At 47.1% G+C, this 19,840-nt stretch overlaps 1 protein-coding gene and 1 long non-coding RNA gene across 3 annotated transcripts in view; one reads left to right on the top strand and one right to left on the bottom strand.

Moving 5' to 3' along the window:
• LOC135909809 (uncharacterized) overlaps nucleotides 1-19,840 on the bottom strand; it is an 87,302-nt gene that overhangs the window by 9,772 nt on the left and 57,690 nt on the right. The window lies entirely within an intron of this gene.
• The window catches only part of LOC135909808 (uncharacterized), a 60,670-nt gene that overhangs the window by 6,600 nt on the left and 34,230 nt on the right, over nucleotides 1-19,840 (top strand). The window contains exons 4-7 of one of the 2 annotated variants that reach the window (XM_070532454.1): nucleotides 3,069-3,147; nucleotides 12,287-12,347; nucleotides 13,633-14,722; nucleotides 16,495-16,742. In XM_070532454.1, the coding sequence (XP_070388555.1) occupies nucleotides 16,698-16,742 (45 nt within the window). In that variant the 5' untranslated portion in view covers nucleotides 3,069-3,147; nucleotides 12,287-12,347; nucleotides 13,633-14,722; nucleotides 16,495-16,697. Of the gene's footprint in view, nucleotides 1-3,068; nucleotides 3,148-12,286; nucleotides 12,348-13,632; nucleotides 14,723-16,348; nucleotides 16,412-16,494; nucleotides 16,743-19,840 lie in introns of those variants that run through there. The other variant, XM_065441862.2, reaches the window with a different exon arrangement.

Below are 19,840 nucleotides of genomic sequence, written 5' to 3'. Positions count from 1 at the left end.
CCTCAAAGGACGTCCGAAGGGGCAAGTGTTTAGCAAGCAACAGTTTTATTGACAATTATGGCTACACTGCCGGATGAGGTGTTAACCTCGTCGCCATCTTTACAAACAATAGTGTATGACCGGAGAAAATTTGTCTGTATAGCTATTACGTGCGTTTCCTTAACAGATAGTACCTTTGAATTACGTTTGTGTAAAAGTTCGGTTACGTCGTAATAATTGTGGAGGAGGCCTCTCACATTCAATGCATAATTTGTGCATCGCTTTTGACAGAGTTTGATACTCTGTGTTTTGGAAAGGAAAGGTTATGTCACAGGGCCCTTTACAGGCGCCGTGATGCGAGTTTTGTTTCTTGGAGCGGTAGCGCTCCAAGAAAGACGCGCTCCACGGGACCGAAGGTCGGTGGTCCCTTCTTCTGGGGTGGCGGAACAGCGGTAGCTGCAGCCGCCAGGGGGCCTTGGTGCCGCTACCGCCGGCTCACTGCGTGTGGGACGGACAGCAGCCGGAGGCCGTTGTGGCGCTGCCACCTAACGCGCCACACCGGCAAAGCTGCTCTTAGGCAGGTATGGCACCCACCTACGTGCCTCCTTGAAAGATATATTTTCTTTTACTTTGATCGTGACAATTTCTTCTTTTTTCCAAGACGGGCACGACCGTGAGTACGCGGCGTGCTCCCTCCCCACCCCAGTTTACACAATGGAAAGAGTTCTCCCAAGCTTCAGACGTGTGTTCATGTGCACTGCATTTCGCACATGTTTGGCGACCTCGGCAGCTCTGCGAACTGTGGCCGAAAGGCTGCCATTTGCAACATCGGAGGGGATTTGGCATGTATGGCCTAACACGGAGCTTGATATACCCGGCCTCGGTCGACTCGGGCAGGACACTTGAACCAAAGGTGATTATTAAGTGCTTGGTTTGGATTTCTTTGCCATCCCGCCTCATCTTAATTCTTCTGACAATGATCACATTTTGCTCACTGAAGCCCTCCAGAAGTTCCGCTTCAGCTAGCTCCAACAGATCATCATCTGAAACTGCGGGTGGTATTCATAGTACGGTGCGCGGTTACAATTACTTGGGTTTACCCAAATGACACTAGTTTTGGCAATTTCTCATACTGCTTCTGGTCACGAAGCTTTAAGAGATCACCGCTTGCCATCCTCGACGCCATATCCTGGACAAAAAACTTCTCTTAACGACTTTGAAACAAGGAATCGTGAGATGGTTCGCACTGGTTTGTCTCATTTTTCTGAGGGAACTACATGAAAACGAGGGAAGTTTTGATGATGATGATGATTGGAGTTTAATGGCGCAAGGGCATCTAAGGCCAAAGAGCGCCAGGACATATGTTTTTGTTTAGTAAAATTGTGGGTTTGGTGCTGTGACTTAAAATGGAGGCTGTATAGAGGCCTACATGTAAAAGAAATCTATAAATACTGGTGGATGAATTCTAAAATTATAGGTTATAGGGACACATGGTAAATTGTTGCGGATTGCCCGAGTCCCTTGCTGTACAATTCTTGCCTACGCAAGAAGTGCAAGAGCTCGGACATACTTATGTGCATCAGACTGTACTTCACCTGTGAGGCACAGTCTGATGGTTAGCATGGAATGAGATGATATCTAGAAAGTTAGCTTGAGCAAGATAATTAAGCACTCTTTTAAAGTTAAAAAGTGCATCTTCTGATAAGAACATTGAGGGATGGGGTGGTATATGGTGTGTGTAGAGTTCCTTAAAATGAGCTAATCGCTCTCGGTGAAGTTCGGGACATTGAATGAGGATATGTAGGACGGTTAAGATCTCACCGCAGCGTGTGCACGTCGGGGGGTCAGTTGCAGTCAATAGGTGTTTGTGTGTGCCATAAGTGTGTCCTATTCTGAGTCGTGCTAGGGTGACTTCCGTGTGCCTATCAAGCTTTAGTCGGAAAGGTTTGCTTAATCTTGGTTTAAGCAGGTGCAGCTTATTTTCCACTTGCTTGTCCCACTCAGCTTGCCAATGGTCATGAAGCACCTTTCTTACAGCAGGTTTCATATCTACACCAGGTACCCAGCTTACATCAATAATATCCCGATGAGCCGCTTGTCCAGCATTCTTGTCTGCCATTTCATTGCCTGCAATCCCAGAGTGTCCTGGCACCCAGCATACAACAAGAGCTAGGTTTTGTTTATATGCTAGGTGAATGTGTTTAATGAGCATGTTTAATACAGGGTTTCGGCTTGTTTTGCCACAGGACAGGGCTGTGACAACACTTAACGAATCTGTGTATATTATGGACTTTTGTACCTTGTGCTGCACTATGTATTCAACAGTGATCAGGATACCGTACGCTTCGGCTGTAAAAATGCTGCTATGTTTATGTAAGGTTTTAGAGTTGGAGAAGTTTGGGCCTTGGGCTGCACATGATATCGAAGTTGCAGACTTTGAAGCATCAGTGAAAAATGCCAATGATTTATACTTGTCTTCAAGCGCCAAGAAATGTTGTTGATGATGATGATTTGTAGAGTTTATTGGCACAAGGGCCAGATGTGGCCAAAGAGCGCCAAGTCGATGATGTGTGCTTGTCAATGATATGTGGGTGTTGATTGTGGGGAGTATATGATACATGGCTGCATAGTGGCCTAAAAATATTCGCTAAAAGGTGGAAAATATACATGTGATGCAATATGGCTGTAAAAGGGCCTAAAATTCATTCGCTCTGGAGTGCATAAAATACTAGTCTAAAAACATGACTGTGATTGATGGTGTCTGCGATGAAAAGAGATGTTTCTTGAGATATGGATGAACAGTAAAACAACAAATGGCTGTAGCACTAGTGCCTCAGCAAGGCCTTGAAAGCAAGGGCTGGGAGGCACGTGCTCTAGAAAATGGTACATTGCAGCTACGACCTCCAGGTGGAGACCGTGCTACAAGTAGCCTGGCCAAATTACATTTAGGGTGTCAGTTTCAGTTAAAAAGTTTAATACTGTTCCAAAAGTAAAAAGGGGTTCGTTGCTCAGAAAGAATGCTGGGTGTAATGGTATCTGTTGGCGATAAGCGGAGGCGAAGTACTTTTTCCTTTCTGCCTCTATTTCAGTGCATTGGATAAGAACATGAATAACTGTAAGCCTGTTGCCACATTTGGGACATGTAGGAGGTTCGCTTCCCGTCAAAAGGTAAGAGTGAGTGGCGTACGTATGTCCTATTCTTAATCTACACAGAAGTACTTCCTTATGCCTTGCTGTTCTTTCAGTTATCCAGTTCCCTAATTTTGGTTTGATAACGTGTAGCTTATTCAGTACTGCATTATCCCATTGATGTTGCCAGTACTTCCTAAGTTTATGGCGTAAGAAGGGCTTAAGTTCTGTTGCTGCTATAGGTCTGTTAACATCCGTTTCATTAAAGACAACTGACGCTGCACTTTCGTCAGCAGCTACATTGCCTTTTATGCCCCTATGGCCAGGTACCCAACATAGGACGATGTTTTGGTTGTATATTAAAGCTAAGCATAGTTCTATGTATAGTTTATTAAAAACAGGATTCCTATGTTTTCGAAAACTCATTAAGGCCCTTATTACGCTTAATGAGTCGCTGAAAATGATGGCCTTATTGAGATTTGTTTGTCTGATATGTTTTACAGCTGAGAGTATCGCGTACGCCTCAGCCGTGAAAATACTTGTGTTGGGATTTAGAGAATCTGAGGTGGAAAAAGATGGCCCAAGAGCTGCATACGCGACACCAGCAGATGATCTGGAAGCATCTGTATAGTATTCGGCACAGCAGTACTTCGCTTGGAGTTCGAGGAAGTGTGATCGTATGTGTGCCTCAGGTGCATGTTTTGTTATTTCGACAAACGAGATATCGCACTCCATGGTCTGCCATTCCCAGGGCGGTGGAAGGCGAGTGGGAGGCAGGATATTTTCTGGGAGATGGATGTCTGTTTCGTCTACCATTGCTTCCAAGCGTAGGCTCAAAGGGATTCTAATACGTGGACGGTTACTGTAAAGTCTGGCAGCGCGCAGGTCGCTAACGATGGAATGGCATGGATGTTCGGTGTCTGCTTTTACCTTAGAATAGTATGATAAACTTAAGAATATTCTTCGCAGATGTAAGGACCATTCGTTGGACTCAACGTAGAGACTTTCAACAGGGCTCGTTCTGAAGGCGCCTGTTGCCAGTCGTATACCGAGGTTGTGGACTGGGTCGAGAATCTTTAGCGCAGTCTCTGTTGCGGAGTGGTACACCACGGCTCCGTAGTCGAGGCGTGATTGTATGAGACTCTTGTACAGGCTAAGGAGACACTTCCTGTCACTGCCCCAAGTTGTTCGAGAGAGCAGCTTAAGGAGGTTCATGGTCTTCAGGCATTTTTCTTTGAGATATTTTAAGTGGGGAATGAAGTTAAGCTTTGTGTCCAGGATAATACCTAAGAATTTGTGTTCATGACTAACAGTTAGTCTTTCTCCATTAATATTGATGTCTGGGTGTGGCAGTACACCTCTCCTGTTTGAAAATAAGACACATGTGCTTTTTTGGGGGTTCAATTTAAAACCATTCTCGTCCGCCCACCTTGAGAGTCTATTCAAGCCAAGTTGTAGCTGCCTCTCGCAAATGCTAGCGTTGCATGACCTGAACCCTATCTGTACATCGTCCACATAGACGGAGTAGAAGAGTGTGCGAGGCAATACGGTGTGGAGGGAGTTCATTTTAACAATAAATAACGTACAACTCAGTACTCCACCCTGCGGTACACCTGTCTCCTGTAAAAATGGTCGAGACTGTACGTTGCCAACTCTAACACGAAATGTCCTGTTAGAGAGATAGCCTTCAATTATTCTCAGCAGGTTGCCGCGAATGCCCATTGCAGAAAGATCCCGAAGGATCCCGAAGCGCCACGTAGTATCATACGCCTTCTCCATATCAAGAAATACTGATAATACAAGTTGTTTGTGTACGAAGGCATCCCTGATGTACATTTCCATGCGCACCAGCTGATCTGTCGTCGATCTGCCCTCTCTGAAACCACATTGATATGGGTCTAATTTCTTGTTTATTTCTAGGTAGTGGACCAGGCGACTGTTTACCATCTTTTCAAAAACTTTGCATAAGCAGCTCGTCAATGCTATGGGCCTATAACTATTTGCCAAGGAAGGGTCCTTACCCTGTTTCAAAATAGGAATTATGATGGCCTCTTTCCAAGCAGAGGGAATGCGGCCGGACGACCATATAGAATTGTAGAGACAAAGAAGGGTTTTTTGTGTTTCAGGCGGCAGGTGTTTAAGCATTTCATATAGGATGCGGTCAGATCCGGGGGCAGATTGGTTGCAGCTGTTTAGCGCTGCCTGAAGCTCTGCCATGCAAAAGGGTCTATTGTATGCCTCGTATTTTGTGCTTTTCCGTTCTAATGGTTGTCCTTCTATTTGCCTTTTGTACCTTTGGAATGTTTCGGAGTAGTGCGACGAGCTGGATATCTGTTCGAAATGTGCGCCAAGAAAGTTCGCCTGATCTTCCATGCTGTCGCCTTGAGTATTCACTAAAGGCAGAGAGTAAGACTGTCGACCCTTTATTCTATTAACTCTATTCCAAACTTTTGTTTCATCAGTGTAAGAGTTAATGCCTGATATATACTTTCTCCAACTTTCTCTTCTAGCTTGTCGCCGCGTTCTTCGACCTTGGGATTTAACCTGCTTGAAATTGACTAGATTTTCTGCTGTCGGAGAATCCCGAAGTAAAGCCCATGCCTTGTTTTGCTTCTTTCGCGCTTTTCGACACTCATCGTTCCACCATGGAAGACGGCGTTTTGTCGACAATCCACTTGTTACAGGGATACATGTGGAGGAGGTGTCAAGGAGGAAAGCCGTAAAATATTCAACCGCAGCGTCTATGCTTAAAGCACAGATGTCGTCCCAGGATAAACAAGCAAGCTTCTTGAACGTTTCCCAGTCAGCCGAGTCAGTTCTCCAGCGAGGTAATTGTGGAAGGCATTCATTAGCTATAGGTGTGCTTAGAACTACAGGGAAATGATCACTCCCGTATGGGTTTTTAATAACTTTCCATTGAAAGTACGGTAGAAGAGTAGGCGATGCTATGCTAAGATCTATTGAGGAGTATGTTTTGTTTGCCATGTTATAATACGTGGGTTCCTTTCCATTCAAAAGACATGCACCTGAAGAAAAAAGGAACTGTTCAATCAAGCGACCTCTCGCATCGCAGCGCGAGTCGCCCCATAGGTTGCTGTGCGCATTCAAATCTCCAAGCACAAGATATGGTTCAGGCAGCTGATCTATTAGTGTTTGGAATTCTTGTTTGTGGAGCTGAAAGTGCGGTGGTATATATAGGGAGCAAATGGTTATCAGCTTATTTAACAGTACAGCTCGAATGGCCACTGCCTCAAGGGGTGTTTGTAGCTGTAAGTTTTGACAGGCTATAGATTTGTCAGCTATGATGGCTACGCCACCGGATGATGCGAGGGCATCATCGCGATCCTTCCGAAAAATAACATACTGACGTAGGAAGTGTTTGTGTTTAGTTTTCAAATGAGTCTCTTGGACACATAGCACTTTAGGAGTTAGTTGATTAAGGAGTTCTTGGATATCATCGAGGTTGCAGAGTAGGCCTCTGATGTTCCACTGAATAATCAGTGTATCCATATTAAAATAAATGTTGTGCTATGTGTCAAAGAGAATGAACTTGGTTTAGCTTATGTTGCCCTTTTGGGGCCCTGTAATTGGAGTTTTATCTTTTTTGGAGCGATCGGCAAAATCGCGCCGCTCCTTAGGCGTCAACTGCGCCTTCTGACTCGGTGTTGTGTCCATAGCCTCTTGAGAGGCAGTGGACAGCCGCTCTTGTGAGCGGTGTGTTTTCCGTGAAAGCCTTGTCTCGGAAGACAAGGCCTTGGAGCCCACCGTCCTTGTGGTTGGTGGGCTAGTCTTGACCTCGGAGCTGGGCTGACTGGTGCCAGCACTAGCGGAGGCCTCAACTATGGACAAATTCGGGAGAGGTAGGGCAGCCTTCGCTGCTCCCACCGTGGGGGCGGGTGGCGTTGCCGCACGCTCGCTAAGCGTGGCGCTGGCGTCCGCCAAGTGCCGCTGTGGTACTGCCCCCCGACGTACCACTTCGGCGAAGGATGTGCTCTGTGCAAATGTTGGTGAGATGCGCTGTCTTGCTTCTCTGAAAGTTATGTTTTCTTTTACCTTTATCGTAATTATTTCTTTTTCTTTTTTCCAGACTGCGCATGATCGAGAATATGCAGGGTGGCCACCATTACAATTACTACAACGGGGCTCAGCCTTGCAGTCATCTGCAGAGTGATCATTGGTGCCGCATTTCGCACATGTTAGCCGCCCTCGGCAGCTCTGGGAAGCGTGGCCAAATCTTTGGCATTTAAAACAGCGTCGCGGGTTGGGGATGTATGGTCGTACTCTGAGTTTGGTATATCCAGTTTCTAATGTCTCTGGTAGTGTGCTAGAGCCAAAGGTAATAATCAGGTGCTTAGTTGGCAGTTCCTTGTTGTCACGTCTAATTTTTATTCTTTGTACACTTATTACGTTTTCATCCTTCCATCCTTCCAGGAGTTCTTCGTCGGTCAAGTCCATCAAGTCTATGTCAGAGATTACGCCTTTGGCTGTATTCATGGTTCGGTGTGCTGTCACACTGACAGGGATGTCTCCAAGTTGTACAAGGTTTGTTAGCTTGTCGTGTTGTGCTTTGTCTTTTAGTTCCAGTAACAGGTCCCCACTGGCCAGCTTGGTGATCTTATAGCCGCCTCCAATGGTCTCTGCGAGATGCTTCGCGACAACGAATGGTGAAATAGTTCTTGCTTTCTTGTCGGGTTTGTCACTGTGGACAACATGAAATTTAGGGAAAGTCTGAGTGCCTTTTAGAAAAAACTGAAACGTAGCATCGGTGCGCCCCCTTTTAGAGGGACGATCGGTACAGAAGGGGTTGGAAGTTCCCATGAAATGTGTTGTGTATTCAGCGACGATGCCAGTCACCCACCACCGAGCCCAACAAGGGGACACGGCAGGGTATGCGGTGAAGCAAACCCTACCATGCCAACTGTACATCGTCGCTATAACCACATATGTTATAACCAAGGTAGGTCATAGCACACCAGGTTAACCCTCGCCGCCAGGAAAGTTGGAAGTTATCAGAAGAAAAAGAGGACAGGAAAGACTAAAAGTGAGAGGGAAAGACGAAGGTGTGCGAAGAGAGAGACAGGAAAAGGCGACTGCCGATTTCCCCCGGGTGGGTCAGTCCGGGGGTGCCGTCTATGTGAAGCAGAGGCCAAAGGGGTGTGTTGCCTCCACCGGGGGGCCTTAAAGGTCCAAACACCCAGCATCGACTCAACCCCCAGGATCCCCTTTTCCCCAGACACGGCTAAGCCGCGCACGGCTACACGCGGGAGGGTCCAACCCCCATGTGCTCGGGTCCGTGGTGTCGCAACACACCAAACGCCTGCTTGCGCAGACGCCCCTGCAATGTTGTTGAATGAGAGCATTTGGACAGCTCTTTTTGTTAAGTTCTGTAAAGGACAAATCACAGGTCACTGTACATTCATCCCAAGGTGGGGTGGGTTCAAAGTAGTCGCTTTCCTGCAATTCTGTGAAATCTACTCCGAGTTTTTCTGCAACAGAATTTACTGCTAACGGGAACGGCGGGGCGTGTGAAGGCCTGTTTAAGTACAGCTGATTTGTGGACTGATCACTTATGAGTGCTTTGCATGGATGTTGTTTTAGTGACATGATTCTTATTGCATAGGCAATAAGAATGTACGTTGATAATTCAGCGGCCACTGATCAGATTCTGCATATAGACTTTGGACGGGGCTCGTCCGAAAGGCACCAAGTGCTAGACGGATACCTAAGTGATATACAGGATCGAGAACCTTAAGTGTTGTCTTTGAAGCAGACTGGTAAACAATACATCCGTAGTCTATGCGTGACAACACAAGGCTTTTAAAAAGAGATAGGAGGCAATACCTATCTGTTCCCCAAGACTGGTGGGATAAAATCTTTAAAAGGTTCATAGTTTTAAGACATTTCAGCTTCAACTGTTTTACATGCTGCATGAAGGTTAGCTTGCTATCGAAGATTACACCTAGAAATTTTTGTTCTTTTCTATTTATGAGGTTTTTCCCATGCATCGTAATACAAGGGTCAGGACATACCCCTCTACGTCTGGAAAACAGCACACAGGAAGTCTTTTCTGCACTGAATCTAAATCCGTTTTCGTCGGCCCATTTCGTGAGCCGATTAACAGTCAACTGGATCTGGCGTTCACATATGGACAGATTGCAGGATTTAAAGCTGATTTGGATGTCGTCCACATAGACAGAATAAGACACCACTGGTGGTATAACAGAGCGGAGAGAGTTCATTTTGATTATAAAAAGTGTGCAACTTAGCACACCTCCCTGTGGTACACCGTTTTCTTGAATAAAAGTGCGCGATAATACATTGCCAATTCTTACACGGAACTTCCTTTGAGATAAGTAATCTTGCAAAATGTTCAGCATGCTACCACAAATTCCATAGGATGACAGGTCTTGCAGAATACCGTATCGCCAGGCAGTATCATATGCCTTCTCAAGATCAAAGAATATAGATAGACAGTATTGGCTATGTACAAATGCATCACGTATATATGATTCAAGGAGTACTAGATTATCGGTAGTAGACCTCGCTCTTCGGAAGCCAGATTGGCGAGGGTCCAATATACCATTATATTCCAAAAAGAAGACAAGGCGTCGGTTAATCATCTTTTCAAATACTTTAAGTAAGCAGCTAGTGAGTGCAATAGGTCTGTAACTGTTAACTAAGGAAGGGTCTTTGCCGTGTTTGAGTATTGGTAGGACTATTGCTTCTTTCCAAGATGAAGGTATATGACCAGTAACAAATATCTTATTGTAAAGGCCTAACAGGCAGTTTAGGGTCTCATGAGGCAGATTGTTGATTATTTCATAAGTTACTGTGTCAGAACCTGGAGCCGAGCTACCACAAGAGCCTAGGGCAAGCTTGAGTTCATGGAACGTTAATGGTCTATTGTACCCTTCTGATGTCTTTTTTGGATGTAGAGGAATATTTTCAGCTATTATTTTATGCTTTAAGAAAATTTCGGAATAATTTTCCGAACTTGATACTCTCTCAAAGTGCTCGCCAAGAGTGTTTGCTTGATCTTCTATTGACTCACCAGAGCCATTGACGAGAGGAAAAGGATTTGGACGTTGTCCTTTTAGTTTACGTACCCTGTTATATACCTTGCTAGCATCCGTGTACGAGTTTATGGAGGATACGTAGCGTGTCCAGCTTTCTCTTTTCGATACTCGGCGAATACGGCGGCCATTTGCCTTGCACCGCTTAAATTCTATAAGATTTTCTGTGGTTGGGTAGCGTGAGAATCTACTCCACGCTTTGTTCTGGAGTTTCTTTGCAGTTTCACACTCTTTGTTCCACCACGGTTTTGGATTTACTTTATCTGTGCAGGATTGAGGTATGCACTTTCGAGCGGAACAGAGGATGTGTTCAGTGATGTAGCTAGCCAGTTCTTCTACACCTAAATGGTCCACTTCTTCTAGGCACAGTTTACTTATGTTTCTAAATTTTGACCAGTCTGCTGCATGAAGTCTCCATTTTTGGGGGTAAGCTGGTCCATCGTGCCACTTTGTGGTTTCTAGGAGTGTCGGGAAATGATCGCTCCCATGTGGATTAGTGATAACTCTCCATTCCAGGTGTGGGAGAAGAGACGCTGACCCTATTGCTAAATCTATACATGAATACGTGTTGTGTGTGGAACTGTAAAAGGTTGGATCTGCCTTGTTAAATATACAGGCTCCAGAAGAAAGAAGGAAGTTTTCTATTGCCCGTCCTCTCGCATCACATCTTGAGTCACCCCAGAATGTGCTGTGAGCATTGAAGTCTCCGATTACTATATAGGGTTCGGGAAGTTGGTCAATCAGTTTTTCAAATTCTGCTGTGTCAAACCGTTCATCTGGCGGTATATATATGGAGCAAATCGTTATAAGATGATTGAACAATATAGCCCGAACAGCCACTGCTTCAAATGAACTCTGGAGTGATACATGCTGGCATGCAACTGACTTTTGGACTATGATTGCCACACCACCTGAAGAAGAATTACCATTATTTCTATCTTTACGGAAAACTATGTACCGTTTTAAGAAGTTCTGGTGTGTAGAGTTTAAATGTGTTTCTTGAACACAGAACAGTCGTGGCTGATATTCCGTTAGTAGATCTTTGATATCATCTAGATTGCGAAATAGGCCCCTAGCATTCCATTGAATTATTTGTGTAGCCATATCGAGGAAGATTTTGGTTGCCTGTGTTCAAGAGCACGTGATAAAGATGGATGGATATGTATACTAGGGCGGTAACCGTTTAGGTTACCGGTCCCTTTCTTTGAGTTGTTACAGGAATTTTCTCTCTCCTAGCGCGCTCCTGAGAGCGCTGATCTTTCGGCGTCGATGACGCCGGGGATTTTTGATCGACCTCCATACCCTTTTCCGAGGTGCTGGAGGATCGTGAACTAGGCGCTGAAACTCGCGTCCCAGGCCGTGGAGTTCGGATTAGCTTTGGGACCTGCGGGACTGGAGCCGGCAGGTCCACTTTCGATGTTGATGGAGCAGCACTTGCTGCAGCCACCTGGGGGGCAGGCGGAGTGATTACCGGGCCACTGTCAGTGACCGCGGTAGACTCCCGAGGGATTTGTGACGCTGCCCCCCGTCGCGCCACCTCGGAAAAGCTCGTGTGATTCAAGTAAGACAGACGTTTTGATGATGTGTGTTGTTTGTGGCGCAAGGGCCAGGTTTGGCCAAAGAGCGCCATGACCGGTGGTAGTGTTAAGGATGTATTATGGAAGATGTGACTTGGCTGTAAAGTGGCCTAAAAATATTCGCTGTAAAGTGCGTAAAATCTACGTACTATAAAATTATGGCGATGACTAATGACGAATACTATGAACATTAAAATCCATCGTACAAGAATGATGCAAAATATAAAATGTATAAGATCGTAAAATTACTTGGAGCACTGCTGCCTCGCCAGAGCCCTTGAAAACAAGGGTCTAGAGGCATGTGCTATACCAAGGAGCTATCACAGCGGCGTCCTCTGAAGAGAGGACCCGCTATGAACATGTAGGGCTAAAAACATGCAAGACAACATCTTTCAGAAAACTCAGGACTGCGTTGGTGTCAAATAATGGTTCTTGGCCGAGTAACATAACAGGATGAAGGGGGATGCGCTGCCGGTAGGCTAAGGGAAAATGTTTCTTTCTTTCATATTCGGCTTCCCGACACTCCAGGAGGACGTGGAGGACGGTCAGCCTCTCCCCGCATCTACCGCAGGTTGGAGGATCATTTTCAGTGAGTAAATAGTTATGCGTGCCAAATGTGTGTCCTATTCTCAGACGACAGAATAGGACATCTGTTCGGCGTGATTTTGTTACAGAGGGCCAGAATCCTAACTGTGGCTTGATCACGTGGAGCTTATTATTTGTTTCCGCGTCCCATAGGCGTTGCCAGTGGTTGCGTAGTTTCCTCCGTAAGAAGGGCTTCAGATCCGTGACAGGAACTGCAGCGGTGGGATTAGCAGAATGCCATGCAACTGACGTGGCCATCTGGTCCGCCAGAACATTACCTTCGATGGCCCTATGACCTGGCACCCAGCATATAATCACATACTGGTTAGATGCATATGCTTCACATAAGACGGAATAGAGTTCAATTATTACAGGAAATTTGTGCTTGCAGAACGATATCAAAGCCTTCACAACACTTAGGGAGTCCGTATATATAACTGATTTTTTGAGTTTTGATTTCCTTATATGCTTCACGGTCGACAATATTGCGTAGGCCTCAGCCGTGAAGATACTAGTTTCCGGATGCAGTGCGTCGGATTCCGAGAAGGATGGCCCGACGGCTGCATAGGACACCCCGTCATGTGACTTCGATGCGTCTGTGTAGAACTCCGTGCAGGAGTGTTTGTGCCGGAGTTCCCGGAAATGCATTTGGATTTCGATATCTGAAGCGTGCTTTGTAACTTGAACGAAAGATGTGTCGCATTGTATCAGCTGCCACTCCCAAGGAGGTAGCAGCTTGGCTGGATGCATTAGGGGGAGCTCGAGGAGTGGGACATGCATTTGATCACTAAGCTCCCTCACACGCAGCGAGAAAGGCTGTCTTACGGAGGGACGATTGCGAAAGAGTGTAGCATATGTCATGTCATTAATGGTATTAAAACAGGGATGTTGTGGATTTGAGTGGACTTTCAGAAAATATGTTTGGCTAATGTATGTTCTCTGCAGATGAAGTGACCACTCATTTGATTCTACATATAAACTTTGTATGGGACTCGTTCTGAAAGCGCCTGTGGCCAGTCGGATTCCTAGATGGTGGACCGGATCTAGCATCTTTAGCGCGCTCGGGGCTGCAGAATGATAGATCACGGCACCATAGTCTAGTCGTGATCGAATGAGGCTCTTATAGATATTCATTAGACACTTCCTGTCACTACCCCACGTAGTCTGGGATAGAAGTTTCATTAGATTCATTGTTTTCAGACATTTTTGTTTAAGATATTTAATGTGGGGGACGAAAGTGAGTTTGTAGTCAAGTATGACACCCAGAAATTTGTGTTCTTTGTTTACAGGTATCTGCTGTCCACGCAGTTCTATGCAAGGATCTGGGATAAGTCCTCTCTTTCTTGTAAAAAGAACACAAGAGCTTTTGTTAGGATTGATCTTAAACCCATTCTTGTCTGCCCACATTGACACTTTGTTCAGGCCATGCTGTACCTGCCTCTCGCAGACTGCGAGGTTACAAGATTTGAAACCTATTTGAATGTCGTCCACATAGAGTAAAAGACGGCGGGTGGTAGTGAAGCACGAAGCGTGTTCATCTTCACGATAAAGAGCGTGCAGCTGAGCACGCCTCCTTGGGGTACACCCGTTTCTTGCGTAAAAGGACGTGAGAGTGCATTGCCGACTTTTACCCGGAAAATACGATTTGAAAGATAGCTTTTTATTATATTGTTACAAGCACGGGGAAAAGGGGTTTATTCAAGCGTGCGAGAGCAGGAACGGCAGGCTACGAACATATTACCATATTAAACATATTACCGTGGATGCCCATTTCTGACAGGTCTCTTAAGATTCCGTAACGCCACGTTGTGTCATACGCCTTTTCCATATCGAGAAATATCGATAGGAAGAACTGTTTATGTATAAATGCGTCCCGGATATTCCCTTCAACACGCACGAGATGATCGGTTGTGGAGCGCCCTTCTCGGAAGCCGCACTGATAAGGATCAAGCATTTTGCTCTCTTCAAGGAAATGAATAAGTCGCCGATTTATCATTTTTTCGAACACCTTACAAATGCAGCTTGTGAGGGCTATCGGGCGGTAACTTGCCACCGAGGAAGGGTCTTTGCCTTGTTTCAAAACAGGGACTACAATGGCTTCTTTCCACGCGGTTGGAAGGTACCCTGCATCCCAGATGGTGTTGAAAAGTGTAAGTAGTGTAAGTTGCGTGTCATTGTGTACGTTTTTGAGCATTTCATATAAGATTCTATCAGATCCTGGTGCGGAACTCTTACATGCGCTCAAGGCCGCTTTCAGCTCGGCAGCACTAAATTGTCGGCATTTATTGATGAGTGGCTTGCATTCTTCTATTTCTTTATATTTCAGGAATGTTTGCGAATAATGGTTGGAGCTTGATACACTCTCGAAGTGCTCCCCAAGTGAGTCTGCTTGTTCAAGCAGGGTATCGCCTTGTGGGTTTACCAGGGGGAGTGAATGTGTTTGCCGCCCTCTAATCCTATTTACTCTGTTCCAGGCTTTGGCCTCATCCCTAAACGAGTTAATACTTGATAAAAACTTTTGCCAGCTTTCTCTTCTGGCCTGCCGGCGGGTTCGCCTGCCTTGTGATTTTACTTTTTTAAAGTTAATAAGATTCTCTGCAGTGGGGGAGGCGCGTAGCAACCCCCACGCTTTGTTCTGATTTTTACGTGCGATCCTACAATCGTCGTTCCACCACGGGACACGCCGTTTGCAGGACAGACCATTTACTTGTGATATACATTTAGATGCGGCATCTATTATGAAGGCTGTAAAATATTCGACAGCAGCGTCAATTTCTAGCGAGGACATGTCATCCCACGAAATACAAGATAGAGTTCGAAATTTTTCCCAGTCGGCAGTGTCAACTTTCCACCTAGGAGCCTGTGGTGGATATTCCTTTTCTTCGGGTGTTCTAAGCAGTATTGGGAAGTGGTCGCTTCCGTAAGGATTGTTGTTAACTTGCCATTCGAGTTCAGACAGTAGTGACGGGGAGACTAGGCTAAGATCTATTGAAGAAAATGTTCTGTTTGCAAGAGAATAGTATGTCGCTTCCTTCTTATTCAGTAGACAAGCACCAGAAGAGAAAAGGAACTGTTCAACAAGACGTCCTCGCGCATCTATACGAGGGTCGCCCCAGAGGTAGTTGTGTGCATTGAAGTCGCCTAGAACCAGATAAGGTTCTGGCAATTCATCTATAAAGGACTGAAATTCATGTTTGGTTAATTTGTAATGTGGGGGTATATAAAGCGAGCAAATAGTGATGAGTTTGTTTAGCAGAACAGCTCGCACCGCCACTGCCTCAAGGGGCGTACGTAGCTGTAAAGATTGACATGCTATACTTTTATGAGTGAGAATCGCCACACCACCCGATGATGCGACGGCATCATCGCGATCTTTGCGAAACGTAACATAGGTACGGAGAAAGTTTGTGTTTTTGGATTTTAAGTGTGTTTCCTGTAAACACAGCACTTTTGGATTGTGTTTATGGATAAGTTCTTGAACATCATCTAGATTCCTAAGTAGACCTCTGACATTCCACTGAATGATTTGTGTATCCATATTTTAAATTTAATTGGTGCTGTGTTTACGGAAACGGAAGGGATGTCTTAGATTACAGAGCCCTTTCGAGGCCCTGTAACCGGGGTTTTGCTCTTTTTGAAGCGTTCGAGGGAACCTCGCCGCTCCTTAGGCGCCTGGGGCGCCTTGGGGATAGTTGTGGTGTCCATTGCCTCTTGTGAGGCGCCGGACACGTGCTCTTGCGAGCGAGAAGTTACCAGGGAAGGGCCCGCCTTGGAGGGCAGGACCCCTGCGCCCACCAGCCCGGAGGTCGGTGGGGTTCCCTGGGGGATTTGGCTGCGCCGGCCATTGCCAGCACTGGAAGGGACCTGGGAGGTTGAGGCAGCCTCGGCTGCGCCCACCTTCGGGGTCGATGGCCCCTTTTCCTCGGTTGGCGGAGCAGCGCTAGCTGCAACCACCGTGGGGGCAGATGGCGTAACTGCCGACTCACTGCGTGTGGGTCGGACAGTCGCCGGAGGCCGTTGTGACGCTGCCCCCTGACGCGCCACTTCGGCAAAGCTGGCCTTAGGAAGGTGCGCAACCCGCCTGCGTGCCTCTTTGAAAGTGATATTTTCCTTGACTTTAATTGTTACTATTTCTTTTTCTTTTTTCCAAGACGGGCATGACCGCGAGTATGCGGCATGCTCGCCATCACAATTGACACAGTGGAAAGCATTCTCACAAGCTTCAGAGGAGTGTTCGTGCGCACTGCATTTCGCACAAGTTTGGCGGCCTCGGCAGCTCTGCGAACTGTGGCCAAAACGCTGGCACTTGAAACATCGGAGGGGATTTGGCACGTATGGTCTTACACGGAGCTTGATGTACCCGGCCTCGATTGACTCGGGCAAGACACTTGAATTGAAGGTGAGTATTAAGTGTTTGGTCGCTAGTTCTTTACCATCTCGCCTTATCTTAATTCTTTTGACATTTGTAACATTCTGTTCGCTGAAGCCCTCCAAGAGCTCAGCCTCAGTGAGCTCCAGCAAATCATCGTCCGAGACAACGCCGCGGGAGGTATTCATCGTGCGGTGCGGGGTTACTACTACTTGGGTCTCCCCAAATGATACTAGCTGTGGCAGCTTCTCAAATTGCTTCTGGTCGCGGAGCTCCAAGAGGAGGTCACCGCTAGCCATCCTTGACACCTTATATCCTGGGCCAAAAACTTCGGTAAGGGACTTAGATACTAGGAACGGGGATATTGTTCGTACTTGTTTAGCCGGTTTTTCTGCGTGGATTACATGAAAACGGGGAAAATTGTGGACTTGACGTCCGAAAAACTGAAAAACTTCTTCGGTGCGCCCTCGTTTATGAGGGCGATCAGGTAGTTTAGGAAAAGCATGTTCCATAAGTAATGTTGGGTTTTCGGCCGCGATGCCGACCACCCACCATGGAGCCCAACAGGGGGACGTGACAGGAGCTTCTGCTATAGAAACCCTGCCAACGCCAGCCGTACATCGCTGCTATAACCAAATACAGCATAACCAAGGCTGGCTAGCTACACAAGGTTAACCCTTGCCGCCGGGAAACTAGGAAGTGAGGAGAAGTGATGAGAAGACAGGAAAGATGAAAAAGACGGGAGAGAAAGACGAAGATTGGAGAGGAGGACAGGAAAAGGCGACTGCCGATTTCCCCCGGGTGGGTCAGTCCGGGGGTGCCGTCTATGTGAAGCAGAGGCCAAAGGGGTGTGTTGTCTCCGCCGGGGGGCCTTAAAGGTCCAAACACCCAGCATTGGCTCAACCCCCAGGATCCCCTTTTCCCCAGACACGGCTAAGCCGCGCACGGCTACACGCGGGAGGGTCCAACCCTCATGTGCTCGGGTCCGTGGTGTCGCAACACACCAAACGCCTGCTTGCGCAGACGCCCCTGCGGGGAAGACAGACGTTTTCTTGCTTCGTGAAATGTTATATTTTCTTTGACCTGTAATGTAATGATCTCTTTTTCTTTCTTCCATTTAGGGCACGTTCTAGAGTAAGCTGGATGGCTTCCATCACAGTTCACGCAATGTGGAGATGAGTCGCAAGTGTCTGATGCATGATCGTTCGAGCTGCATTTCGCGCAAGTCTGCCGTCCTCGGCATGTCTGGGAACCGTGCCCATACCTCTGGCACTTAAAGCACCGTCGAGGATTTGGAATGTACGGCCTTACACGTACTTTGACATAGCCTGCATCCACTGTACTAGGCAACACACTGGTACCAAAGGTTAGTACGATGTGCTTTGTTCGAAGTTGTTCGTTATTCCTGCGGATTAGAATTCGTTCTACCTTGATGACATTTTGGTCCTGAAAACCTTCAAGCAGCTCTTCGTTAGTAAGGTCCATGAAGTCGTCTTCGGAGATTACTCCACGGCTCGTGTTCATGGTTCGGTGTGCGGACACAGTGACCGCTACATCGCCTATGCATTTCAAGTCGTTCATTTTCTCATATTGGGATTTATCTTTCAGTTCAAGGAGCAGATCTCCATTAGACATTTTTGTGGCTTTATAGCCAGGTCCTATCGTGTTGCGAAGGCATTTCGCCACCAAGAAGGGGGAGAATTTACGTACGCTCGTGGTGCTTTCACTATGGATTACATGGTACTTTGGGAAATTTTCTTCATTGCTTTTCAAAAAGAATTGAAAGGTTGCATCGGTGCGTCCTCTTTTAAGAGGGCGATCAAGGGAAAGTGTTTTACTAGAAGCCATATAGAGGTAATGAGTTCGGCAGCAGCGCCAACCACCCACCACCGAGCCCAACATGGGGACGGAGCAGGTCTTACGAGTAAGACAAGCCCTCGCCAGTTGTACGGTGCCACTATAACCCAATCTGGAGTACCCAAGGTTGGCCACCCACACAAGGTTAACCCTCGCTGCCAGGAAAGTTGGAAGTAAATAGAAGAGACGAGAAGACAGGAAAGATTGAATGGAAGAGAAAAAGACGCAGAATGGAGAGGAGGACAGGAAAAGGCAACTACCGATTTCCCCCGGGTGGGTCAGTCCGGGGGTGCCGTCTACGTGAAGCCGAGGCCAAAGGGGTGTGTTGCCGCCGCCGAGGGGCCTTAAAGGTCCGAGCACCCGGCATTGGCTCAACCCCCAGGATCCCCTTTTCCCCGGACACGGCTAAGCCGCGCACGGCTACACGCGGGAGGGTCCAACCCTCGTGTGCTCGGGTCCGTGGTGTCGCAACACACCAAACGCCTGCTTACGCAGACGCCCCTGCGGGGGAGGGAAGTTTTGGACTTGGGCGTCCGAAAAGTTGAAAGACTTCTTCGGTGCGCTCTCGTTTCTGAGAGCGATGAGGGAGTTTAGGAAAAGCGTTTTCCATAAGTATAGGTGGGCTTTTCGACCGCGGTGCCGACCACCTACCATGAAGCCCAACGGGGAACGTGACAGATATTGCTGCAAGAGAAACCCTGCCAACGCCAGCCGTACGTCGCTGCTATAACTAAATACAGCATAACCAAGGCTGGAGAGATACAGGAGAGATGAAAAAGGCGAGAAAGAGAGGAAAATCGGAGAGGACAGGAAAAGGCGACTACTGATTTTCCCCCATGTGCGTCAGTCTGGAGGTGCCGTCTATGTGAAGCAGAGGCCAAAGAGGTGTGTAGCCTCCGCCGGGGGCGCCTTAAAGGTCCGAACGCCCGGCGTTGGCTCAACCCCCAGGATCACCCTTTCTCCAGACGAGGCTAATCCGCGCATGGCTACACGCGGGGGGGTCTAACCCTCGTGTGCTCGGGTAGGTTGTCTCGCAACACACCAAATGCCTGCTGACGCAGACGCCCCTGCGACTAGTACACTGTAGCACTGGTTGGCCGGTGCGGTGGTCCGTGGAATGCGTTACAAGGAAGCTCGCGAGCAACCTGGCAACAAAGTATCAGGCGTAGGTTTGCATAGTAAATGCACAACGAATGGAAAAGAAGTATTTACCGTAGCTCACGCTCTAGCTTTACGCTAGCACAAGCCCCAAAATATGGACGATCCACATC

This window comes from Dermacentor albipictus, chromosome 1 (assembly GCF_038994185.2).
Source record: "Dermacentor albipictus isolate Rhodes 1998 colony chromosome 1, USDA_Dalb.pri_finalv2, whole genome shotgun sequence".
NCBI lineage: Eukaryota > Metazoa > Arthropoda > Arachnida > Ixodida > Ixodidae > Dermacentor > Dermacentor albipictus.
Note: the sequence above shows the minus strand (reverse complement) of the source record. Positions and strands in the feature narration are given on the sequence as shown.